This window comes from Coregonus clupeaformis, chromosome 14, assembly GCF_020615455.1.
Source record: "Coregonus clupeaformis isolate EN_2021a chromosome 14, ASM2061545v1, whole genome shotgun sequence".
NCBI lineage: Eukaryota > Metazoa > Chordata > Actinopteri > Salmoniformes > Salmonidae > Coregonus > Coregonus clupeaformis.
This window is the reverse complement of record NC_059205.1, coordinates 27,455,242-27,476,682: the sequence shown is the minus strand read 5'-3', so window position 1 is coordinate 27,476,682 and position 21,441 is coordinate 27,455,242. Positions and strand designations below refer to the sequence as shown.

Here is a 21,441-nt window from a genome sequence, read left to right as displayed (position 1 = left end):
TGGCAAATTAGATAAGATTGTAAACATGCCAGGGGAACACAGAGACACCGATCGATCAGGCCAGTCTGGGATTAACTAATTACCCTGGCTGCAAGAGGTTCTGAGGTGCTGTTGGAGCCACAGAGAAACCAGATCACATTCTAGCAATCTCCTACTCCACTAGCTCTCACTCACTCTTTATATTTCTTACTCCTTTTACTAGGTATAGGCCTACATGTGTTATGTAAAATGCAGACTCTAGCATGTTGAGATGTGATGGCAGAGGTTTATGAATGAGTGGGAAATATAGGAGAAGATGGTGGTGAGGGAGAGATGAGAAAAAGGTGGGGTTTGGGGAGTGAACAGAGGTCAGTGGGAAAGAAGAGAGAGAGAGAGGGATGAGGCAAAAGTAAGAGAAAATACAGAAAAACAATAAGATGCAAAAAAAAATTGAAGTGTGTGACCGAAAAGGAGGGATGTAGAAAGCAAATGAGGGGACAATAAAAGCCTATAATAGTTTGCTACAGGCAGCTAGAGTGGCGCAGTGGTCTAAGGCAATGATAAACTTGGATTAGCAAACACAACGTGCCATTGGAACACAGGACTGATGGTTGCTGATAATGGGCCTCTGTACGCCTATGTAGATATTCCATTAAAAATCAGCCGTTTCCAGCTACAATAGCCATTTACAACATTAACAATGTCTACATTGTATTTCTGATCATTTTGATGTTATTTTAATGGACAAAAAAAATGCTTTTCTTTAGAAAACAAGGACATTTCTAAGTGACCCCAAACTTTTGAACGGTAGTGTATGTCCAACAATGTCTTGATCATTGTAGATAATAGCTTAGCATGGAGGTGGTGGTTATACAGTAAATAACAGGGATAATGCTTACAGGAACTGAACTCTCAATAAAACCTGTGAAAGCAGGCCAGCCCTGAAGGAGAATTCATCCTCAGGGGACAGACAAGCGGACAGACAGCCTCTCCCAGGGTGTGTGTGTGTTTGTGTGTGTGTGCACAGTAGGCTCCTCACTCACTCCTCATGATACTTGCCATGAGCTAGTGTTGTCTTCTCACTGCTGTCTTCTCTTTATCCAGGTTTTTCCATTAATTTGCTCTAACGAATGTAAAGGTATGCTATTCAATTGAAAGTCAAGGACATTTTTTGTAGTAGATGTATGGCGTGTGACAAGTTTGCCCTCTTGTGGAATTCTAGCACTGTGGTGGAAAGTTCCACACAAAACAACATGCAAAAAATGAGAAAAAAACGATAATAGAGATGTTCTATTTATTTAGCAAATACAATAAAATCATATTTCAATTAAAATCATTATGTGAAAGCTTCTCTTACATAATCCCATCCTATACATTACCTTTCTACAATTCTGACAAAACAATTTCTACAGAGTCTGGAAATAATCTAGTAGCATTTTCCATTTCATACACTGCTACTAGTCCCGCGTAGCTCAGTTGGTAGAGCATGGCGCTTGCAACGCCAGGGTTGTGGGTTTGATTCCCAAGGGGGACCAGTATGAAAATGTATGCACTCACTACTGTAAGTCGCTCTAGATAAGAGTGTCTGCTAAATGACTCAAATGTGAAAATGTACTGTACCATCATACTGGCCTTGACTTGTGTGATCATCACACACAAGGACCCATGCATGTAAGCACGGACACACACATGACTGAGATGACAATGAACATAAATTCGATCAAGTATTGTATGTCAGATAGATCTGAATTTGATATGTCCCAACATTTAAAAAACTACAGCTCTAATCCTGATTCCTAAAAACTAAATCTCCTGGGTGTTCACAACCACTACACTTTCACATGTACAGTATGTGAGTCCACCATTTCTTGGAATCTTGTAGGCCTAGGAATTAAAGTCCATTGTCAAGGCGATCGACGACAGAGTAGATTACCAAGGTGTGGTAGTAGAGTAGGCACTTAGTGACAGATGAATTCTGATATGTTGGCTGGTAGACAGTGTGCATATTGGTCTGTGTCCTATTCTCTTCTGATTTGGTGAAAGTTAAGGAGGATGGTTAAGAGTACTGCTGAGTGAATTTCTGGTGGAACTCCTTCACTTTAGCCAGTAAGATCTTCAGCTTGTCTGTGGGCGGCAGAATGGTCATCCTGGAACAAGGAGGGAGAAAATGAAAGAGAACATCATTAAAGAGCTGTAAAATAAATAATATACTCCACACCTTGGTAATCTACTACAGCTTTGACTTTGAACAGAAAGCAGTGCATTGGAAATGATTGATGACAAACGTTACTTATGTTGCATGCATTTCTACTTTGGGATGTACAGCAAAAAGGGACAGTTTCACCATAACGTACTATGCCCATTTTACGGTGAGAGAGGTTGTGATAACATGTTTGAGCAAACTGTGTTGGCCATACCTGAAGTGGTAGGTCCCGTCTTTCTGTCCAAAGCCACTTCCTGGCACCAGACAGATGCCAGTCTCCTCCAACATCTTCATACAGTAGAACATGTCTGGTGCCTGGCCCAGAGCCTGGAGAGAGAGGCATAAATTACAGTATTAAAAGCACTTTCACAAGCATATGTGAATTACGGTATTGCAGTAGGTTCACACATCCATAGAGTAAGTATTTCACAACCAGATTAATAAAAGGATGTTGTAGAAAATGTCTCACTTAATGTTTTTAGCCCTTTTTCTAAAAGCTTTTTCTTTTAATGGTTGCTCACAATATAAAGAGCTTTGTGATTTGTCTGTAAACAAAAAGCGCTCTACAAATGCAATTTATTATTATTATTCAAATAAAATTTAAATGAATTTCCTGAATTTGACTTATTTCAGTTCCTAACAGCAGAGCAGCAGTAATGTGGGGCTGACTAACCTTCGCCTCCTTGATGGCTTTCTTAGGCAGGCTGATGTTGGGGAATGAGTACATGGCTCCCTGGACAGGGTTACAGGTGATCCCAGGTACAGTGTTCAGAATCTCCTCTGTCAGCTTGGCCTTCTCTGCCAGCAGACTGAGGGTCGCTGTTCGCTCCTGGACACAGGGAAGACGGTGTGTGGGTGTGTTTGATTGCCGCATGGGCAATCAAAAATGGTAGGGGTAAAAATTATCTCTCATTAATTACCAATGTATCACCTTGCGAGGATAATGGCACTGAGCCTTTTTCTAAAATGTTTTATGAGTTTGAGAACACATTGGGAGGAATCTTAGACCATTCCTCCATACAGAATCCTTCCAGATCCTTGATATCCTTCGTCTGAGCTTATGGACTGCCATCTTCAATTCAAACCACAGGTTTTCAATGGTTTTCAAGTCTGGAGACTGAGATGGTCATTACAAAATGTAGCCAATTAACCATTTATTTGTGGATTTTGATGTGTGCTTGGGGTTATTGTCTTGCTGGAAGATTCACTTGCGGCCAAGATTCAGCCTCCTGGCAGAGGCAAATAGGTTTTTGGATAAAATGTCTTGGTACTGGGTAAAGTTTATGATGCCGTTGACCTTAACAAGGGCCCCAGGACCAGTGGAAGCAAAATAGCCCCATAACATCAAAGATCGACCACCATATTTTACAGTAGGTATGGGGTTCTTTTCTGCATATGCATTCTGATTTCGACACCAAACCCACCAATGGTGTGCGTGGCCTAAGAGCTCTATTTTCATGTCATGTGACCAAAGCACCGGTTCCAATCCAAGTGTAAATGGCTCTGGATAATAGCGTCTGCTAAATGACTAAAAAAAAGTCAATGCCGTTTAGCAAACTCCAGGCGTTTACATTTGTTAAATGACGTGAAAATAGAGCTCTTTGGCCACGCACAGCAGTGATGCGTTTGACATCTAAATGAGAATGCATGAGCAGAAAAGAACCCCATACCTACTGTAAACTATGGTGGTGGATCTTTTATGTTATGTGGTTTGAATTGAAGAGGGCAGTCCATATGCGCAAAACAGGGGTGTCAATAATTTTTACCCCTACCTTTTTGAGAAAAAAAGTTTTACTTGTTAAACAAAATCTATTTTTCGGAGCTATTTTATTAGTATAAAATAATATAATTTCCCCCAATTTTTTGGAGCACACAATATTGCTCAGTATTTTATTTATTTATTTTATACAGTCATTTTTGCTCATCTTTATCAAGGGTGTGAATAATTTCGGACCCCACTGTATATTAAATATGTGTCCCTATCAATGTTGACAGTCCGGTAAGTCATTTTGGATAAAAATGTCTGCTAAATGACCTTATTACCAAATTATTACCTTCATGAAGGTGGTGTAGGAAGGTTCTCCTGGCTGTGGGGAGTTGACCACCAGGTCCATGAGAGCCTGACCAGGGACGGGGGGACACAGTCTGACCGACACCAGCTTAGTGAGCTGGGCTTTCACCTCTGGGTCCATGTTGATCACCTCCATGTAACCCCCACGGAAACCACACCTGGGAGAGAAAGGGGGGAGACCAGTTACAGTGGTTCATAAGGCAACACATCAAAATGTACCATTACCATATCTATTGGTGATACAGTTTAAATTAAGTCATATAATGGTTGATATGTCGAGTCAGGTTACTGAATATTGCTCAAGGTTTCTACAAAAAATAATGCAGATTCAAACTCAGTCCTCTTGGCCTGTTTGTATATTGGTTGTGAACGGTTCAGGGTATGAGTATGAAAGAGTGGGAGAAAATGTCTTACTCTCCCATGTAGCACTTGGAGGTGGAGTGGAAAGATGCCAGTTCTACAGTGTTCGAGTACTGTGGTCCCAACTCAAACAGCACCTTCTTAAAGGAGTGGAACTGGCAACCCTCCGCATACACATTATCCTGGTACACCTAAGGGACAGGAGAAGAGAGAAGGAGATGTTAGTAGTATATGTAAAGGTAAGCACAGTTGAAATTGTGTTTCTGAGGAGGATCAGGATGGTATTGGTAAGGGACAGATCTAAATTTACTAGGGGGGAGGCTGGTCCAACTCAAGGTGTCATTTGAAAAAATCACCCCCCTCCCCCAAAATAAACAATGTTTTCACATGACCATCCCCTTGTACTGTAAAATTAATAGAACCCCCTCCCCCCTCAGAGAATTAACTCAAAATAATGTTTATGACCACAAAAAACAATAACTGTAGCGACCCTGTGTTTATAAACGTGGATATCTACTTTGCTTTTGTGTCACAGTCAATGCCACACAGGGCTACGGGCCAGAAGGTTGAGGGTTCGCCGAGCACCACAGTGGAGCTCACTCTCCCTGCCTGTTTCATTACTTCACGATCAGAGCCGGTTTCAGACAATGATCAGCTAGGGGGAAATCAGATTTTCAACATTTTGATGCCATATTTATATTTACATGAAATATACTGTATGCAACACATTCTCCACCAACATGTTTCTGTGCCAATGCACTACACAACCAATAAACAAAACATACTGACTTCGGGCACTTCAATATCATGGTTTGCGTTTTCAACACGACAATAAATAGACTATGTCAATCTGGATAAACAGAAAACTCCCTTGTAGGGAGGGATGGTAATGTGAAAAGACTTGGCATGGGCCCCAGATCCTCAAAAAGTTATACAGCTGCACCATCGAGAGCATCCTGACCGGTTGCATCACCGCCTGGTATGGCAACTGCTCGGCATCTGACCGTAAGGCGCTACAGAGGGTAGTGCGTATGGCCCAGTACATCACTGGGGCCAAGCTTCCTGCCATCCAGGACCTATATACTAGGCAGTGTCAGAGGAAAGCCCAAAACATTGTCAAAGACTAGTCATAGACTGTTCTCTTTGTTACCGCACGGCAAGCGGTACCAGAGCGCCAAGTCTAGAACCAAAAGGCTCCTTAACAGCTTCTACCCCCAAGCCATAAGACTGCTGAACAATTAATAAAATGGCCACTTTTGTGGAAGCACCTTTGGCAGTGATTACAGCCTCAAGTCTTCTTGGGTATGACGCTACAAGCTTGGCACACCTGTACCTGGGGAGTTTCTACCATTCTTCTCTGCAGATCCTCTCAAGCTCTGTCAGGTTGGATGGGGAGTGTCGCTGCACAGCTATTTTCAGGTCTCTCCAGAGATGTTTGATCGGGTTTAAGTCCGGGCTCTGGCTGGGCCACTCAAGGACATTCAGAGACTTGTCCCGAAGCCATTCCTGCGTTGTCTTGGTTGTGTGCTTAGGGTCGTTGTCCTGTTGGAAGGTGAAACTTCGCCCCAGTCTGAGGTCCTGAGTGCTCTGGAGCAGGTTTCATTAAGGATCTCTCTGTACTTTGCTCCGTTCATCTTTCCCTCGATCCTGACTAGTCTCCCAGTCCCTGCTGCTGAAATATATCCCCACAGCATGATGCTGCCACCACCATGCTTCACCGTAGGGATGGTGCCAGGTTTCCTCCAGACGTGACACTTTGTAAGTGGCTTTGGACAGAAAGACGGGACCTACCACTTCAGGTATGACGCTTGGCATTCAGGCCAAAGAGTTCAATCTTGGTTTCATCAGACCAGAGAATCCATTGATTGGAGTCCACCTATGGTAAATTCAATTGATTGGACATTATTTGGAAAGGCACACACCTGTCTATATAAGGTCCCACAGTTGACAGTGCATGTCAGAGCAAAAACCAAGCCATGAGGTCGAAGGAATTGTCCGTAGAGCTCAGTGACAGGATTGTGTCGAGGCACAGATCTGGGGAACGGTACCAAAAACATGCTGTAGCATTGAAGGTCCCCAAGAACACAGTGGCCTCCATCATTCTTAAATGGAAGAAGTTTGGAACCACCAAGACTCTTCCTAGAGCTGGCCTCCCGGCCAAACTGAGCAATCGGGGGAGAAGGGCCTTGGTCAGGGAGGTGACCAAGAACCCGATGGTCACTCTGACAGATCTCCAGAGTTCCTCTGTGGAGATGGGAGAACCTTCCAGAAGGACAACCATCTCTGCAGCACTCCACCAATCAGGCCTTGATGGTAGAGTGACCAGACGGAAGCCCCTCCTCAGTAAAAGGCACATGACAGCCCGCTTGGAGTTTGCCAAAAGGACTGAGTAAAGGGTCTGAACACTTATGTAAATGTGATATTTCAGTTGTTGTTGTTTTTTTACTTTGGCAAAGGGTAAAGTCTACAAAACGTAGTCCACTCTGATCGTAACAGATTGTAGTTTTGGGAACAGAAAACGGCATTGAGATCAAATGTTTCATTGATGAGAAAGTTTGCTAAATGTCAGCCAAAATACATCTCAATCCATCTTCTCCCACTGCCGGCCACTGGGCTTCCTCTCACTACCATATTTGGTAGTGAGTGGAAACGCCAAGCGGATGCTTCACATTTATCCATCCGGTGAAATATCTGTCTCATTGTTCTGTCTGTGGCATTACAGCTGGAACTTAATTTGGCCAAAGAAAATGTCTAAACAGAATGAAACAAAACACTTGCTAACTGTTTTAAACCCTGACAAAAGTTTTGAACAGGCTATATTGCATCAATTACCGACAAAGGCAAGTACCTACCATACCCAACAAATGACAAAACTAGGCTAATGTTATTTATTTTACAACAGACCTACTTATAATCTATCTTAAACTAAATATGGAGCACACAATTAAAAAGACAGATCTAATTTAATTTAGCCAATGAAAATGTCTCAACAGAATTAAACAAAACAGGTGTTTGCATATTTAAAGAACTGGTTTTGATTAATACATAGGCTTACAATAATAATAATAATAATAATAATAATAATAATAATGTTAAAACAAACTATTATAAATAAATTTATGTTCCAAAATTGCATCCTACCTGAATAGGGAGTTGCAAAGGACCCTGCATTCTTCTCATCTTAGTCCACTACAATATTAAAATATATTAAATTCCCCTTGAAGGCTTTTCACTATAGGCATACTCTTTTTCCTATAACTTTTGTTTTACTTCAATGAAAAAGGTCTCCATCTTCGCAATCAACAGTAGCCTAGGCCAAGGCTCCTCTGTTGTGCTCTCTCTCCTCAGCAGCAGGCCAAGGCATGAGAGAATGGTGCTGAAGCATCAATTTGGGGTGTAGGCTATGATAGACAGCCTCTCTTGGACAATTTGGCCTGCTACAATTGTATTTTTATTTGTAAAAAAAAAAAATTGGGGGGCAAATGCTGCCAATTACCATCAAATGGACTTGTTGAAGATAAAAGTCTGTGCGTAAATACGTAGTGCACATAAAAATAACTTTTGAGGTTAAATTCCCATGTACTGAATAAAAAATAAAAGTTGAATGGGTTTCCATTGCATTTCCAACTCTAGGCCTACTGATGGTTTTGTCACAAAACAAATTGCATAGGTATAGTGAATGAGCCCACTCTGGTATTGGCACGTACGTTCTAGCCAACAGCTTGCCGATACAGTGCCTACTACATTATGAGATTACTATGGACAAAAGTGCAAGATTATTTTTATTTGTCAAATGGCAGCCAAGCATCAATCATCATGTCACCAGAATAAGACCCTCAATATTTATTGAAAGGAGCATCAACCTCATCACCATGCACTTTCACCACCCTGTGTAATTCATCATAACTTATTTCATCTGTAGCCTAATAAACTGCATGCTTTCCCATGATGTGGTGACATTTTTTATCAGACATGTAGGCTACTTTACTCACATAAAAAAGTTGGATTGAAACCTGGTTAATGTCAAGCCATTTTGAGGATGCTGGAATTATATTTGGGATGAAGGTGAGCATGCCTACAGGAGACTTTTGAAGTAGCCTAATCAGATTAAAACATTGTGACTGGTTGTGTTTATGTCACATATAAAAAGGTAATACATTAAAAAAGTTACATTATAAATATTTAGGCTATATTGAAGCATTAGGTTCTAGGTGCGTGAGGAATAGCCACTCGGATTGGAGAGGAGGCAGAGCGTGCGTTAAGCTTTCCTGAATAACTGGGCCTGCCAAGAGGATATGTGGCCACATTATTATAGGACGACTTGGGAGAATGATGATCTGCAACAGACACCACATTCAGTATCAGAAGTAAAAATACAGCCAGACTGGCCTGCTACTGTGCCTTTCTAGACCTTATGAACTGTTGAGAGTAGACCCACAACTGATCCAAATCTAATGAAACATTCAAATCACAGGGCTTTTGCTCCGTTATTCAAATGATATTTTCACTGCAGCCTAGTGTAGAATGTTGTACTCACTTGAAACCAATTATGCAATTATTCATTGCATTGTGGTGTTGTAGGCTAATCTAGGTAGGATCATTGATTTGTCCCTAAACAATTTTTGAGTTGTGTGTCTCATGTCTTCACTGTTCTTTCATGCGCAATGATGCACCTGACCCTCCGCTGCCTATCAGCTATTCCTATTTGTTATTGTCTATTCATATAAAAAATGTATGCAGCTTTGAATGTTTTTATGTGTGGTATGATTGCTAGTTAGCCTATTGCAGATCTGGACAAACGATCCACCTACCACTATTGTCACTATAAATGGTGGATAGGGGGCAGGATAGACCATTAGACTGGTAGACTATACTGACCTGTGGTATAGTAATAGTTAGCACATGGAAAAGCATAGTGAATAAGGGAAGTACCGAAACACCTTGATATAGAGGAGGCGCATTCAAGCAGATGAGGAAATTTGGCTAAGATGGAAGAAATGCTATAGTAAAACCTGCAAAAGAGCAATGTAAAGGGAAAAACGCACTATCCTCCCCTGTGCCCAATAAAAAAAAACACACAACCCTCCCCAAAGCAACAAAGAAAAGTTTGACAACCCTCTCCTATTTTGGACCACCCCTCCCCCCTTGTAAAATGTGATCTGTCCCTAAACTGAGGAGAAGGAAGTGTATGTGGTGGATGACAAAAGCAACACCAGGGGCCTCATTTATAACCGTAGCCTAAATTTTACACAAAAAAACTGCACACGCACAGAAATATTGAGATTTATAAACTTAAACGCATGTTTCCCGTTATAAATCAGACCTGTCGTAAAAATGTGCGCGCGTGAACAAGCATTATAACTCCGCCTGAATAACGCCCATCATTCCCCTTTTATGGTGACAATAACGCCCTTATTTGCTGTAGGGCTATACATTGGAAGTATTGGAATTAGGCCAAGACAGTAAATATAAAGGAAATATCAAAGGCAAACTTGATTAAATGTCTTTTGAGGTGTTGGCAGAATGTTGTTTTGTTGCAGTGATATTTGCTGTATCTGACCATTTCTGAAACACAAAAACAATTGCAAATTGTTGTGGACCTGTAAACAGATCGTTTGAATTCAATAATGTTTGGCATTTACTTTCTCCCGAACCTAAATATGCTGCACTGCCCACGAATTCTGAAACATTGTCTACTCAGAAAAAAATGAAAACTACAGTAGGACTACTTACAATGGTAGCCTACACACTTCAATGCAAAAAATCAACTGTCTGTTCACCTGTTAAATTCTACTGTATATTATAAACTGTGCTCCCATTCGGACGCATAGAGAAAAAAACTTTACATTATAATAGTCTATCTAATAGGCCCAATTAAATGAGAAAATGTGAACAGTCTGTTCTACCGTTAAACTGCGCTTCGGATTGCAAAGAGCAAAATACTTTAAATATTGGTAGATTATCTATTTAGTACTGTGAAGTGGGTCCAATTAAATGAGAGATGGGACGAATGGTAGCCTATCCTGACTTGTTGTAGACCTATAGGCTATTTTGTGGGTATGAAACCATCACAGTCAGAAAAGGTGAAGAATTTATTCTGCAATGATCATGGAAATGTAATAAATAATCGGAAATGGATTTCTAATTATTTCAGAATGCAAAGATAAAATAAATTGATTGTCGCACTTCTCACTAACAGCAAATGATTGCATCTTGTTATTATATTTAGCTACTGATTTTTTTGTTATGAATAAGTCATCATATATTCCCCATTTGTACAAGGCTACTTTTGAATTCTTGCAATGCAATACTTTAACCACTAGAAACTGTGCGTATGCATGGTCTAAAGTTTGCAGGATGATAAGCACATTCTTACATCAAGTTTAGTTTTTATAAATGCCAACTTTTACGTGAAAACTGCCACACGCATGTTTTGGGGCATATTTTGTGGGTACTCAACCTTTATAAATGAGGCCCCAGTTCTTGACATTGACTGATTGGTTTACCTCATCTGCCATCAGGAAGAGACGCTCCTTAGCAGCGAATCGGATCACATCCTCAATGCACTGTCTACTCTGGACCTGACCTATTACAGAGGAGGAGAGGGAAAGGTTCAGATTCATATGGGCAGAACTGGAAATGTTGGTTCATGTCTAAGTGGGATCTATTTCCTCTGGCGCCATCTAGTGACATGACTGTATGTGATAAGCTTGGGCTACAGTTGAAGTTGGAAGTTTACATACACCTTAGCCAAATACATTTAAACTCAGTTTCACAATTCCTGACATCTAGTAAACATTCCCTGTCTTAGGTCAGCTAGGATCACCACTTTATTTTAAAAATGTTAAATGTCAGAATAATAGTAGAGAGAATGATTTATTTCAGCTTTTATTTCTTTCATCACATTCCCAGTGGGTCAGAAGTTTACATACACTCAATTAGTATTTGGTAGCATTGCCTATAAATTGTTTAACTTGGGCCAAACGTTTCGGGTAGCTTTCCACAAGCTTCCCACAATAAGTTGGGTGAATTTAGGCCCATTCCTCTTGACAGAGCTGGTGTAACTGAGTCAGGTCTGTAGGCCTCCTAGCTCGCACACGCTTTTTCAGTTCTGTCCACACATTTTCTATAGGATTTCTATAGGATTGAGGTCAGGGCTTTGTGATGGCCACTCCAATACCTTTACTTTATTGTCCTTAAGCCATTTTGCCACAACTTTGGAAGTATGCTTGGGGTCATTGTCCATTTGGAAGACCCATTTGCGACCAAGCTTTAACTTCCTAACTGATGTCTTGAGATGTTGCTTCAATATATCCACATAATTTTCCTACCTCATGATGCCATCTATTTTGTGAAGTGCACCAGTCCCTCCTGCAGCAAAGCACCCCCACAGCATGATGCTGCCACCCCCGTGCTTCACGGTTGGGATGGTGTTCTTCGGCTTGCAAGCGACCCCTTTTTTCCTCCAAACATAAGGATGGTCATTATGGCCAAACAGTTCTATTTTTGTTTAATCAGACCAGAGGACATTTCTCCAAAAAGTACGATCTTTGTCCCCATGTGCAGTTGCAAACCGTAGTCTGGCTTTTTTATGGCGGTTTTGGAGCAGTGGCTTCTTCCTTGCTGAGCGGCCTTTCAGGTTATGTCGATGTAGGACTCATTTTACTGTGGATATAGATACTTTTGTACATGTTTTCTCCAGCATCTTCACAAGGTTCTTTGCTGTTGTTCTGGGATTGATTTGCACTTTTTGCACCAAAATACGTTCATCTCTAGGAGACAGAACACGTCTCCTTCCTGAGCGGTATGACGGCTGCGTGGTCCCATGGTGTTTATACTTGCGTACTATTGTTTGTACAGATGAACGTGGTACCTTCAGGCATTTGGAAATTGCTTCCAAGGATGAACCAGACATGTGGAGGTCTACCATTTTTTTCGGAGGTATTGGCTGATTTCTTTTGATTTTCCCATGATGTCAAGCAAAGAGGCACTGAGTTTGAAGGTAGGCCTTGAAATACATCCACAGGTACACCTCCAATTGACTCAAATTATGTCAATTAGCCTATCAGAAGCTTCTAAAGCCATGACATCATTTTCTGGAATTTTCCAAGCTGTTTAAAGGCACAGTCAACTTAGTGTATGTAAACTTCTGACCCACTGGAATTGTGATACAGTGAATTATAAGTGAAATAATCTGTCTGTAAACAATTGTTGGAAAAATGACTTGTGTCATGCACAAAGTAGGTGTCCTAACCGACTTGCCCAAACTATAGTTTGTTAACAAGAAATTTGTGGAGTGGTTGAAAAACAAGTTTTAATGACTCCAACCTAAGTGTATGTAAACTTCCTGACTTCAACTGTACTTACCAGTGGGGTTTCCAGGGTTAATGATGCAGATGGCTTTGGGGTTGCAGTGCTTCCTAGCCTCCGCTAGGGAGCGCTCTAGCTCACTGAGGTCCATGCTCCAGCACTTCTCCTCGTTCAGGTAGTAGTTGACCTGCACAGCGCCCAGCTCAGCCAGAGCAGCCGAGTACAGAGGGTACTGAGGGATGGAGATCATCACCCCTGTCCTCGACGCACCCTCACCACACACCAACAGCTTCAGCATAGTCTGGGATAGAGAGGGGAGAGAAGGAGGAGGGAGAGAGTGGGTGAGCAAATGATAGGCCATTCAAACAATCAATCAATCAATCAAGAATAATAAGTGATAAGGTTGATGGGTGATAGAATGATAGACCGATGGGTGCATCTCAAGTCTATAGTCCTCAACGCTCTCCTCCTGCCCTCCCCTTTATCTGCAGTGAGAAGGTTACTTGAAAAATATAATTATTTGATTTTGAGTTCTTACCACGATGCCGTCGCTGGCGCCGGTGGTGAGGTAAACGTTGTCTGGGTCACAGGGCACTCCCCCGTCCCGACGCTCGATGTAGCGAGCTACGTCCTGCCGCACACAGTCTATACCCTGACTGGCACTGTACGCACCTGAGAGAGAGAAAGGGAGAGAGAGAGAGAGAGACTCAATACACTGCGGCTCTCTAGGACCGGGGTTGGCCACCCTTGACTGCGAAAGGTGATTCATTGCTTATGCAGACACTAACAGGCTGACACAGGCTTATTGGCTCAAATATCCCCGTATGTATTTTATCTTAACTTACATCCTTCCAAGACACAATCAATCAAGTACTTGAACAACATACCCATACTACTCCCTCCACAAGCCTGCAGAATGTGGCGTGCTCTGTTTTTGGCATCCTCTGGAAATATGTTGTCATTCAAGAGTTCTGGGTAGGAGCAGAGTGCCAAGACCTTCAGGAGGAAGAGAGGACAGAGAGAGCTATGTGAGGAACAGACAGGAGTTGATGCAGGATAATGTACACAAATCTGCATGAAACGCCGCATGAATCTGCATGAAAATGTCACAATGTGATTTTGCCATAGACAGAATGGTTTCAAGCGACAAAGGAGAATGAAAGACACCCTGTTATCAAAAATAAAACTGTTTTAGATAAATGGTTTGGAACATAGGTAATAAAAGCAGACCTGGCGGAAGAAGGTTATTGGCTGCTGGCCCATGGCGTGGGCGTCACCGATGTTGGCCTTGATGACTTCAGTGAAGGGCTTCTTCACTCCCTGCAGGACAGAGAAACAACACAAAACGATGAGAGAGGTAGAGAGAGGATGAAACAATTCGGGCAAGGAAGAAAGAGATGGATGAATACAATGTGTTCTTGGGAAACACTCTTTTCACGCCACTTCGAAACCGAAATGACTTTTTCGTAGAAGGTTAGGGGAACTTACACAGCAGGTTAGGAGACTGAGGTTAAGGCTAGGAAAAGGGTTAGGGGTAGCAAAAATGCTCTTTGTTTCGAAGTGGCGTGAAAAGAGTGTGTCCTATGCATTCTTGGGTCACAGGGGTGTGCAGGGCATAAAGGCAGTCCAATACTTTACTTTATTCTTTATAAACTCATAATTAACTATTTATAACTACTGATCTGAGCGTGTCCCTCTAAGTAAGACATGAGTATGAGGTCACTTCCTCCTGGAATATGAGGTCACGTCTGAAGGTACAAGGCCGAAAAATGAATGGAAGTGAATGTGGCATTTCCACAGTAAAAACATGTTTTATTTTCTGAACGTTCTTATATCGCTCAGATATAGGACAGACACTTCAAAACATACTTCCTTTATTTTTGCACTGTTTTTCAATGTATGAATATGTAATGCAATGTGTTTCTATGGGCTAGTAGGCCAAATTCAATGCTTCATCAAATAATTTTTTTGGGGGGGGAAATGTATACCTACAGGGGCCCTAAAATTCAAAATAAAATAGCTAAATGATCCTTGGGATGACCATTGTAAAACAATTCTAGACCTTTAAATAGACAACCCTTACAACTCTTTATCATCTTCTTTACCATGTGCTTTTACTTAAACTCTCAAGCACAAATACAAAATCAGGTATAGTCTTTGCCAGAAGAAATGACTTGGCAGCCTGCATTGGTTTAATATGTGTTGTACTCTCCCCTTGCTTTTAGGTCCTAAAATGTAGGACATCACAGGAGGCCTTTTGCCAGGCTGTCATTGTTCTTAATTGACTTGCCTGGTTAAATAAAGTTTAAATTAAATAAAAACATAACAAAAATATAAAACACGAGTGACAGAATACAATTTGAGCTTTTCTAATGTTAGGGTTTCCAACTGTACACACTTACCTACAAACACAAACACATCATGTGTGTCTGTGTGTTTGGGAGCAGACTGGAGTGAGACAAAGCAAGAAGTTGTTGTGAAATTACAGCCCAACTACTGTATATTAATATATTAAAGGAGAGAAAATGCTGTCTGGAAAGCAAAAAGAAACACACATTCCCCTGCTGCCTGGAAGGCTTGTCAAGTGTTTTATCAGCTGGTTTCCAGCTGTAGAAACAGACGATAAGTAGTAAACCAGGTGTAAAAAAACAGACTCCAAAACAGACCAGGTCATGGAGAATAGAAAACAATACAGAATTTGGGGAGGTTGTCAAGGAATTTGGTAACATTATGTCCTTATAGGCCAATAGTAACACTAGCTGTCTGTTCCCTTTTCTCTGTCCTAATAAACAAATAAAAATGGCACTACTTAGCTACTTCTCTCAGAATATCTGAGAACAATATGTCAAGAGGTTGAAAGTATCTCCTTAAGGACAACGGAACTAAACTGGCCAAGAACAGACTCCTCAGTGAGTGTCCAAATGTTTGGTATTTGAAACCCTATAACAACATGTACAGCGGTCAGTGGCCACAAGAGGAACTCATTCAAACCCAGTGGGAAGCAAAGCAGCCCTGCTGTTGTTCTACCCACCAGATACATTTATCCAATCTAACTGGGCCAGCTGGACCAGCAATGAACACCAAAGTTCACAACAGAAAATAAACCTCCTACACTCCCATTGGTCACAAGACAGAGGTGTCTCTCAGTCCAGACCAATCACAAACAGCAGGGGAGTGACACCCACTGAACACAAAGGACCTCCTCCCATTCCATTCATACTGAGAGTAATAATATGCCATTTAGCAGACGCTTTTATCCAAAGTGACTTACAGAGTAGAGTAGTTTACATTTTACTGCAAAGAGATATGGTGCAAAAAAAGAAGAAAAAACATGTCAGTTCCCAGCTGACTAGAGTACATTTTATTAAAAAACATGAAAAATAAAAAATAAAAAATTCTGTCCCACTCTTTTTCTGGGAATTTTCTTAAAATCCCCTAAGAAGCTTCCTAAGAGTTCCTAAAGTCTTCTAAGTGTTTCTAAGAAGGTATTTTATCCCAGGAAGTATTGTTATAATGTCACATACAGACAACATAGCAGACCCCTTGTTGAAACACCTTCACTGATTAGGCCATGTGGCTCTTGTCAGAGTGCTGCCTATTGCATGTTCTTTATAAGATGATTGAAACTAGCCTACAGTTGATTTTGCCCTCTCTCTCTACCTCATTACCCAGTTCTCTAGTTTCCTTTGCTCTTTCTGCATGTGTACGTTTATTTGCCTCTTTTTCTGTCTCTGGTAAGTAGCATTCTAATTGGTCTGGCTGGTAAGTAGCATTATCTGGTAAGTAGCATTCTAATTGGTCTGGCAAAACAAATTCAAAGTTTGGCCAAAGAAAGTTACATCATTATGGTTACTAGTTTACTCTTCAAAAGTAGCGTAGTAGCAGAGGCAGGAGATGTAATGTGATGTCTTTCATTCATTAAAGAAAGTCACAGTGTGCCATACTACTAAGCAATCCTCCTGCAGTCTCCATGGAGACCACTGAGGCGATAGAAGGCATCTCCGTGGGCCTCTAGCCTGGTCCTTGAGCTGTTAATGGTTTAAAGTTGTTTTGCTCACATTCTACTTAGTGTTTTTTCTCTTCCTGCTAGGCTAAAAGGGGAATTAACTAAAGACGACAATTTAGGTCAGGTTTCAGGAAATGTTCCTAAACTTTATCCGCATCTGAAACATTACAGTTAATCTAAGTCCTCAAAATAGGTGTATATGTTAGTAGGATAAAATAGAGATTGTGAAAAGGGGATAGAGAGGGGCAGAGAAAGACAGAATGTATTTTGTGTGAAAGTGGGTGTTCCTTCCTTACCTATTTTAGACAAAAGCAAGCAAGTGAATGTCAGCTCTGTGCCCTGTTTTCACAAAGAAATCTAACTCCCATCACAGCTATGTATGAAAAGCAGGTTTAAAAAACCAAAAACAAGACTGGTTTGCCCAGTTAGACTTGAAATAGCCTACAGATGATACAGCACAGATTAACGGGAACCTCCAAATATATGAAGTCTTCACCTGATACAGCACAGATTAACAAGGTTTGCGTGTTAGACTCCATATATTTGGAGGTTAGACTTCATATATTTGGAGGTTCCCGTAAATAACAAAACAGACTTTGTTTTCATTTCCAGGTGCTCAATATGATATAAGGATGTAATAACTTCTTATTAAACCCCTGAGGTAGACTTCTGAATGGCCAACATCCCCTAACCCAGGTTGGCTGGGGTGTTTGAGGATGACTCTGAACAAAAACAAGAAAGAAAATCCATGAATCCAACGTGTATTTGGGTAAAGCCCCAGGACCATCTGGTAAAGGTCACCGTAGTCCCTCCACCCCCCGCCGCAGCCAAAAAGTGACCCTTTCACCTCTCTCTCAAACACACAGACACACGTTGCTCGCCTTCCTGGAAAGAGCCACTCGGAGGGTCCGCTTTACACACCTAACTGAACTCAGTAAACTATGCACTCTGGGTTTCCATGACAACCCCTGAAATGAAGTGAGAGGGGACGGGGATGGGACAGGTAAGGGTTACACTGAGGGAAAGTACATACAAAACAACTGGAAATAACATTGACTAAGTCTAACCAAAGTGTGAGACAGTGTGGACAGTGTCAATAGATGGGGCTCCCGAGTGGCGCAGCGGTCTAAGGCACTGCATCTCAGCGCTTGAGGCGTCACACTACAGACCCCCTGGTTCGATTCCAGGCTGTATCACAACCGGCCGTGAAAGGGAGAGAGAGTCACAGAGAGAGAGGGCGTGGAAGATAATGAGTGAGAAAGTGAGAGTGACAGAAAGAGAGATTGGGGTTACCAGCTGACTAGAGTACATTTTATTAAAAACTGTAATCTTCAACTGCATAACAAATAAGATCTTGCCTCACCATTGTTGAACAAATAACTAGACAAGTGTCATAAGCAATCAGCGCTGTGGCGTTTTAACAGTCATTGGATTTCCGATGAGGGTCAGTCTGCTTGCCTTCAAAATCAATAGAAGACCAACAGAAGGCTCAACTAACCTGTAAAGTAGTAGAATTTGGCAGGCGGTGACACACTGGACCAACAAACTATCATGGTCCAAACACACCAAGACAGTCGTGAAGAGAGCACGACAAAGCCTATTCCCCCTCAGGAGACTGAAAAGATTTGGCATGGGTCCTCAGATCCTCAAAAAAGTATACAGCTGCACCATCGAGAGCATCCTGACTGGCTGCATCACCGCCTGGTATGGCAACTGCTCAGCCTCCGACCGCAAGGCACTACAGAGGGTAGTGCGTACGGCCCAACAGCTTCTACCCCCGAGCCATAAGACTCCTGAACAGCTAATCATGGCTACCCGGACTATTTGCACTTTTTACGCTGCTGCTACTCTGTTAATTATTTATGCATAGTCACTTTAACTCTACCCACATGTACATATTACTTCAACTACCACAACTAGCCGGTATCCCCGCACATTGACTCTGCACCGGTACCCCCCTGTATATATAGCCTCCCTACTGTTATTTTATTTTACTTCTGCTCTTTTTTTCTCAACAATTTTTTGTTGTTGTTTTATTTTACTTTTTTATTTAAAAATAAATCCATTGTTGGTTAAGGGCTGTAAGTAAGCATTTCACTGTAATGTGATGTTGTGAACCTGTTGTTTTTGGCGCATGTGGCCAATACAATTTTCTTTTATTTGGGTGTGTGAGCAAATGCACTCAAAAACGATATATTTTGGTGAACATTTAGGCTAGAGGGCAAAGGGAAGAGCAAGCACATGACAACCAGTTATTTTTGACATTTTAGGGGGGGTGGGGGTTAAAATACTTTTGTCAATTATAACACAGAAATTGATAATCTTAGCCTATCTATTTATTTTAGAATCACCCAAGTTTGGTAGCAGAGAGAAAACAAGTTTGGTACAGGGATAGACTATTTTTACATACAAATCTGATTGATTACTGAAATATCAGCCTCAATTTACTTCAGAGTTGCTTTTTTCTTTCTGAGAGCTAATCAGGGACATTTCGGGGACATCTTTAGCTGGGGATAGGCCACCAAAATCGTCTGGTCACCCTATATTACGCAAGCCTATAGGCCTAGGCTGCATGTCACTGCTGCAGTTGCAGATCCAGAAAAACAGAGCCAGTGAGGCCACAGGAAACTGTCAAGTTCTTTAAAAGTCAGACTGTTGCAATTTGTCTAGGTGAGACAGACAGTGCATGGGACAGTGTCAGTGCTTTCCCACTTTGCAAACTGCAACAGATTTCAGATTGAGAGAAACAAATGATTTACACAATTTAAAAACAAATGGAGAAAAAAAAAGTGATTATTTAACAAAGTAAATGTTATTATTAAGCATACCTCTCTCAGCTCCTTCTCGATCTGCACGGCGCGCTGCACAATGGGTCCGCGCACGGCATACTCGACCTTCTTCACCGTGGGGTTCATGGTGTCGATGGTCAAAACCTTCTTCCGGGAGAACACTTCATTATCGGTCATTTTCTCTTGGACAAGTCCACGCTGCGGTTCACTGACTCCTGAAAGTGTTCTACTCTGGGAAGAGAAAGGTGACAGTGGAGAGGGGATCATCATTGAGCGGACACCAGAGGTGAGGTGCCCCGCGGGGTATTGTGCCTCACTGCCGAAAAACCGGTAAATTCCTCTGGATATAACGCGCGAGCTTCTGGATGGCAACATTTGTCCTATGCGCGAAGCAGACATGTCACAAGATATATCTTTGTTGGGAAGCGCTGCGACCACCCTCACGCTCAATGAATGCACACAGACAGACAACTGTTTGTTGCTCAACTGACAAAAAAAAAAAAAAAAACTGACAGACCTTTGGACCTAACAATTTCCACAACCCAGTTATTCACAGACTGGGGCACTCTTTTCAACATGAAATGTATGTTTTCTGCTGCGCACACATTGTAGCATTACTCCCCCATGTGAGTGTTATCCAACCTCCATCCCCTCCCGTCCCCATTACCCACCGATAAATTGTCCGTCAGGATCAGGTCTCCGGTTTCCGAGACGACAGACACAAGCGATTAGCCTATGCGAGCAGATCTGGAACAGCTTCAAACGTTCTCCCTTTCTGTGCAACTCCCTCTCTTTCGATGGTCAATACACACCCGGCGGCGCGCTCTAGACTATTGGGAGGAGACTACAGACCTGGCCATTCTGCAGAAATTGAGCGCAACTCCTCCTCCTATTTGGACACGAGCCCAGATCTCTCACTATTGGAGCAGTATACAGAATTTACACGAAATGTGCACGGCGCTCAACTAGATACGTTTTAAGGGCCCTCCACTCTAGGCTACTTAAGTTTGTAGTGTGAATGAATGAAATAGATGTTGCTTTATCAGTCCCCTTTATACCATATTTATAGCTGAAATTATAGTTCTTTATTATAACATTATAACATCTGTCGATGTGCCCTTAAGCAAGGCACTTAACTCTAATTGCTCATGTAAGTCGCTCTGGATAAGAGCGTCTGCTAAATGACTAAAAATGTAAAAATGTAAATAACAAATACTAAATTCAAAGGATATATCCATTCCTAAATTAAAGGTCCAAGGCAGCCATTTTTATCTCAATATCAAATAAAGCCTTGGAGTCAACATGGGCCAGCATCCCTGTGGAACGCTTGACACCTTGAGTCCATGCCCCCGACATATTACATTAACATTATTTAGCAGACGCTCTTATCCAGAGCGACTTACAGGAGCAATTTGGGTTAAGTGCCTTGCTCAAGGGCACATCAACAGATTTTTCACCTAGTTGGCTCGGGGATTAGAACCAGCGACCTTTCGGTTACTGGCACAACGCTCTTAACCACTAAGCTACCTGCCGCCACATATTGAGGCTGTTCTGAGGGAAAAAGTGGGTGCAACTCAATATTAGGAAAGGGGTTCCAAATGTTTTGCACATTCACTCAGTGTATTTGTTACAAGGACCGTATGAGATTATAACAGCTTGGAGCCAATTAAACAGGGATTTATTTAAAGACCACATTTTCCTGCATTGCAGTTGGACTTTTCCT

General features: G+C 41.8%; 1 protein-coding gene across 3 annotated transcripts; it reads right to left on the bottom strand.

Moving 5' to 3' along the window:
- Positions 1 to 1,259: 1,259 nt before the first annotated feature.
- On the bottom strand, positions 1,260 to 20,521 carry LOC121581070 (alanine aminotransferase 2-like). 3 transcript variants are annotated; one of them, XM_041896438.2, is made up of 12 exons: positions 20,390 to 20,521; positions 19,758 to 19,949; positions 14,154 to 14,243; positions 13,811 to 13,919; positions 13,462 to 13,595; positions 12,981 to 13,224; positions 11,120 to 11,199; positions 4,668 to 4,804; positions 4,237 to 4,411; positions 2,856 to 3,011; positions 2,397 to 2,509; positions 1,260 to 2,126 (listed from the first exon to the last, which is right to left on the bottom strand). In XM_041896438.2, exons 2-12 carry the CDS (start codon positions 19,893 to 19,895, stop codon positions 2,036 to 2,038), a joined length of 1,467 nt encoding a protein of 488 aa, XP_041752372.1. In that variant the 5' UTR covers positions 19,896 to 19,949; positions 20,390 to 20,521; the 3' UTR covers positions 1,260 to 2,035. The 3 variants fall into 3 exon arrangements, with proteins under 3 accessions (XP_041752372.1, XP_041752373.1, XP_041752371.1); XM_041896439.2 differs by having other exon boundaries at positions 19,758 to 19,944; XM_041896437.2 differs by lacking the exon at positions 20,390 to 20,521 and having other exon boundaries at positions 19,758 to 20,364.
- Between the last annotated feature and the right edge of the window lie 920 nt (positions 20,522 to 21,441).